Source organism: Benincasa hispida, chromosome 4, assembly GCF_009727055.1.
Source record: "Benincasa hispida cultivar B227 chromosome 4, ASM972705v1, whole genome shotgun sequence".
Taxonomy (NCBI): Eukaryota; Viridiplantae; Streptophyta; class Magnoliopsida; order Cucurbitales; family Cucurbitaceae; genus Benincasa; species Benincasa hispida.
In genome coordinates this window covers 51198660-51203058 of record NC_052352.1, presented here as the reverse complement: position 1 = coordinate 51203058, position 4399 = coordinate 51198660, and the positions used below count along the sequence as shown (strand labels likewise).

The 4399-nt window shown below is 34.0% G+C and overlaps 1 protein-coding gene across 1 annotated transcript; it reads left to right on the top strand.

Moving 5' to 3' along the window:
- The first annotated feature begins 2920 nt into the window (after positions 1-2920).
- LOC120076582 (adenylate isopentenyltransferase 1, chloroplastic-like) lies at positions 2921-4186 on the top strand. The gene has a single exon (XM_039030453.1). It carries the CDS (start codon positions 3082-3084, stop codon positions 4012-4014), a length of 933 nt encoding a protein of 310 aa, XP_038886381.1. The 5' UTR covers positions 2921-3081; the 3' UTR covers positions 4015-4186.
- The last annotated feature ends 213 nt before the right edge of the window (positions 4187-4399 follow it).

Sequence of the window (4399 nt, the reverse complement as noted above, 5' to 3'; positions counted from 1 at the left end):
AACCAACCCTTAAAAAACATAAAAAAATGAAAAAGATTGAGCAAAATTTTTACATAAGAAATGTTTGAAAATTTTGTATACATAGATCATCATGTTACAATTGACATATTTTATTTATTGAAATAAATATATTTAGAAGTATAAAAAAAAAAATAAAACGATAGCATGTGTGCTTCGTTACTATTATTTTTTTATTTTAAAAATTGAAAAATTATTTAAACATTATGCTATATTCGAATAAAATAATGCTTAACTATATATAAAAAAAAGTATAATGTGAATAAGTATTAAAATAAAACACATTCAACACACGCAACAACATTACTTATAACATTTCAATGTTAATAGAGCATCATTGGCTATACAATTAGGATGCTTCAAGGGGATAGATGAAGATGTCCCTAAAATACTCACTTATATTCTATATATATATAACTCGTGATTTTATGCACACCAAGATATAAAAATACAATTGAAATTGCTAAATAAAGTTACCAGTAGAGATATATATGTTCATAGGTGGAGTGGGATGAGGATAATTAATTAATCAGGACAGACTGTGGAATATAATGTTTGTCTTTATCCCCGCTTCGTTTAATTAATGGAGAGAAAATTCTTCCCGCTCATTTCTTCATTGGGTGTCTTATTTGGAAAAGGTCCTTGCGTGACCCTGGTTAAAATAGACACTTTTACTTGCTAGATGTGCAACTGATCAAGGAGAATACATTTGGAATATAGGAGAAAAAAGGACCTCTTAATGCTACCACTATACTCCGTGAGAAAGCCTTAATTACTTAAAGCTCCTTCACTAATCTTATATTGTATTTTTTTTTTTTTTTTTTGTTACCTACAAAAACACCAATTATAAAAGAAATATAAAATACTAATTGCGAGTGAGAAAAATAAGAAATTTGTATTATAAAATTTTTTAAATGTAAAATTCACTATCTTTATTTAACATGAATATAGTTGAACCGATATAAAACTTGTATTATTAATCTTGATGTAAGAGGTTTAATTTTCCATATATATATATATATATTACTTATCTTTTCATTTTGACAAATTGTCATCAACCAAAAAACAAAGTAAAGAAATAAGAAGAAGTTGTCCGTGTTAGTTATCAAATGATGGAAAATAAGTAATATTTATTTTTATTATTATTACAATTAGTGAGTTGGAAAATTGATTATGAAACTTTTGATCTCAATGTTGATAGTATAATTTTTTATAACTATTAGGGTAAGTATTGAACAACCCCTTTCTTTCTTTATTTATTTATTTCTTTATTTATTTCTTTCCTTATTATTATTATTATTATTTGTTAAATGCATTTTTGGGGAGGGATAGGTAGACTAGACTTTGTAAGCTTTTTTAAGACTAGTTTTTGACTTCAAGGGTCATGTAGTCACTTTGATTCACACATTTTCAAATGATTTTTAAGACTAAAAAGGTCTTGATCTTCTTTTTCTTCTCATTTTCTAGTTTATGTTGAAAGTTTTTCATTTTATTTAGTTCTTTTTCTTTCGAGTTGGTTGCAAAGATATAATGAAGGCTCAATTGAAAATATGATTTAGACAAGAAGAAAAGCTATTTATTAAATTCTTTCTCTTTTTGTCATCTTCGAAAGTTTTTTTTAATTATATTACATAACACTTACGAGACTAGTTTACTAAGTATCGGATGACAATTTTGTAACCATGTTTTGTTTGAATATATTAACCTTTATTATATTTAATTTGTGTTAATACTATCATTATTTGATGAAAAAAGAAAATTGTATATATAAATTATCCCGATTAAAAGAATTTTTAAGTAATTAAAAGAATAAAAGGATTATCCCGACGCAAAACTAGCAAAATATATATATCCCAACGCATGTTGTGTCGAAATAGATTTAAAATGGCACAAGAAATATAGGCAATCCCGATGCCAAGTTGGATGTGGGGAAAAGGTATTAGTCCCGACTCACATTCGTCAGGTCTGATCACTTCCTAATGCGTAAAATTGTCCCGACTAAAAGACTTCTTATCGACGAACCACAAGTGTTGGAAAAACAAATAGATTAACTGACGCATCCCTGCATCAAGAATGTATGATATATCCTAATAGAACGAAATTATCGTCAGGTAAAGGTGTAACGACGAAATTTTGTCAACATGTGTCTCGACGCAGTGGTGGTGTCGGGATAGATTTTTCCGATGCATTTGGAGGGCTATATTGACGCAGTCGTAAAAGGTAGAAAACCTTGTAGTATAAATTCTTAAACTTTTCATTTTGTATCCAATAAATTTTTAATTCATTCTGCTTGTTTTCAAAAAGATCAATTGATAATTGTTATCAAACTTTAAAATATCCATGTCACTGGAAATATCAAGGTTCTAATTTTACAAAAATATTGATATTTCTAGAAAAATTAAAAAATAATAAATAATAAAAAAACGTAAATTTTTAGATAAACTTTTTATGATCTTTAACGAATCCATTATTTATATTATATATACATTAGTGTCATTTTTGTTGTTTATTTGTTAATGTTTCATTGATGTTTTACCCAATGTTTAAAATGTTGATATCCATATAAATATCAATGTCTTGATTTTACGAAAAATTCGATGGAAATATCGACAAAATTTCAATTTCGAAGGATATTTTTGAAAAATTATAAAAATCAAAAATAAAAATAATAAATTTAAATTAATAAATAAATTTTTAAATAACTTAACATAGTTTATTGTTTATATTATATTTATATCATGATATTTAGTTACTTTGTAAGCCAAAATTTATAATAGATACAAATTTGTAAGTTGGAAGTTGAAATTTTTATGAAAGAAAATTGAAAGTTAGAGAGATGTATTAGAGATATAAATTTGTAAAGAGAGAGATTATATATAAAATAAGAAAGTGAGTCCTCTGCTCTGCTCCGCCCCACCTTCGTCGTGGCTCTGTTTTCTGGTTTCTCTGTGTGTGGGTAACCGTCAGGTAAGGAAGAAACCACTGATATTCCTCCGTTCCGTTTATGTCTCTTCACAGCAAAAAACATTACCTCATCATTCACTTCCTTCTCTCTCCTATTCTATGACACTTTCCCTTCCCTTCTCCCACTCTTTTCCTCTTTCCCGCCGCCGCCGATGCCCTCTTATCCTCTCCTCTGCCCCCTCCGATTCCCTCCTCCTCCTCCTTGGCGCCACCGGCTCCGGCAAGTCCTCCCTCTCCATCGACCTCGCCGCCCGTTTCCCTTCCGAGATCATCAATTCCGACAAAATGCAGCTCTACGGAGGCCTCGACATCACCACTAACAAGCTCCCCCTCTCCCACCGCCGCGCCGTTCCCCACCATCTCCTTGGCGATTTCGACCCTCTTGCCGGAGAGGTTTCCCCTGCCGCTTTCCGTTCCCACGCCGCTTCCGTCATCTCCGGCGTTGTCTCTCGAGGCAACCTTCCCCTCGTTGTCGGCGGCTCCAACTCCTTCATTCACGCTCTCGTTGCCGCCGATTTCGATGCTACCCAGGACGTTTTTGGTGGGTCTCGGAATCGGATTTCGGCGGAGTTTCGGTACCGGTGCTGCTTTCTGTGGGTCGACGTGTCGTTTCCTGTTCTGAAACGGTATTTGTCGAAGCGGGTGGATGAGATGTTGGAGAGTGGGATGGTGGAGGAGTTGGCGGAGTTTTACGACCCGGAAATGGCCGAGTCGGAGCCCCGAATCGGGCTGAGGAAAGCCATTGGAGTGCCCGAATTCGAGGAGTTTTTCCGGCGGTATCACCCGAAAGGGAGGGATTACAGAGAGGGGGATCCGCTGCGGGCGAGCGCATACGAAGAAGCAGTAAGGAAAATAAAGGAGAACACGTGGCAGTTGACGAAGAGGCAGTTGTGGAAGATCGGACGGCTCAGAAAGGCCGGGTGGGACCTGAAGAGAGTGGACGCTACGGCGGCGGTTGTGGCGGTCCTAGCGGCGGAAGCGGCGAGAAACGGTCAGAAATATGGGAGGAACAGGTTGTGGAACCAAGCGTAAAGATTGTGAAGAGCTTCATTCAGGAGTAGGTTTTCCAGCTTTTTCCAGCTATGGCAGTTACTATTTTTTTTCTTTAAATTTTATTTTTTTTTTCCTTTTTGCCCCTCCTCTCTCTTACATTTGCTAAATAGCCCCTTAAAAAAATCCCATTTGCCAAGATGTTTTTGCTACCAAAATGAGGGTGAGAACCATTTTGAGGTTTTTTTTTTTTTTTTTTTTTTCCTTCTTGGCTTTTTTGAGGGACCCATTTGAAAAAAAGAAAAAAAAAAAAAAGAAATTTTGAAGAAAAAGAATCCCAAGTCTCTCTCTCTTTTTTTTTTTTTCATCACATTTGAAGTGTGAAGAGTAGGAATATCAAGCAAGGAAGTGAATCTTGTAATATTTA

Coding starts and splice junctions, on each gene's coding strand:
- LOC120076582 (XM_039030453.1), top strand. CDS start 3,082: ATGACACTTTCCCTTCCCTTCTCCCACTCTTTTCCTCTTTCCCGCCGC.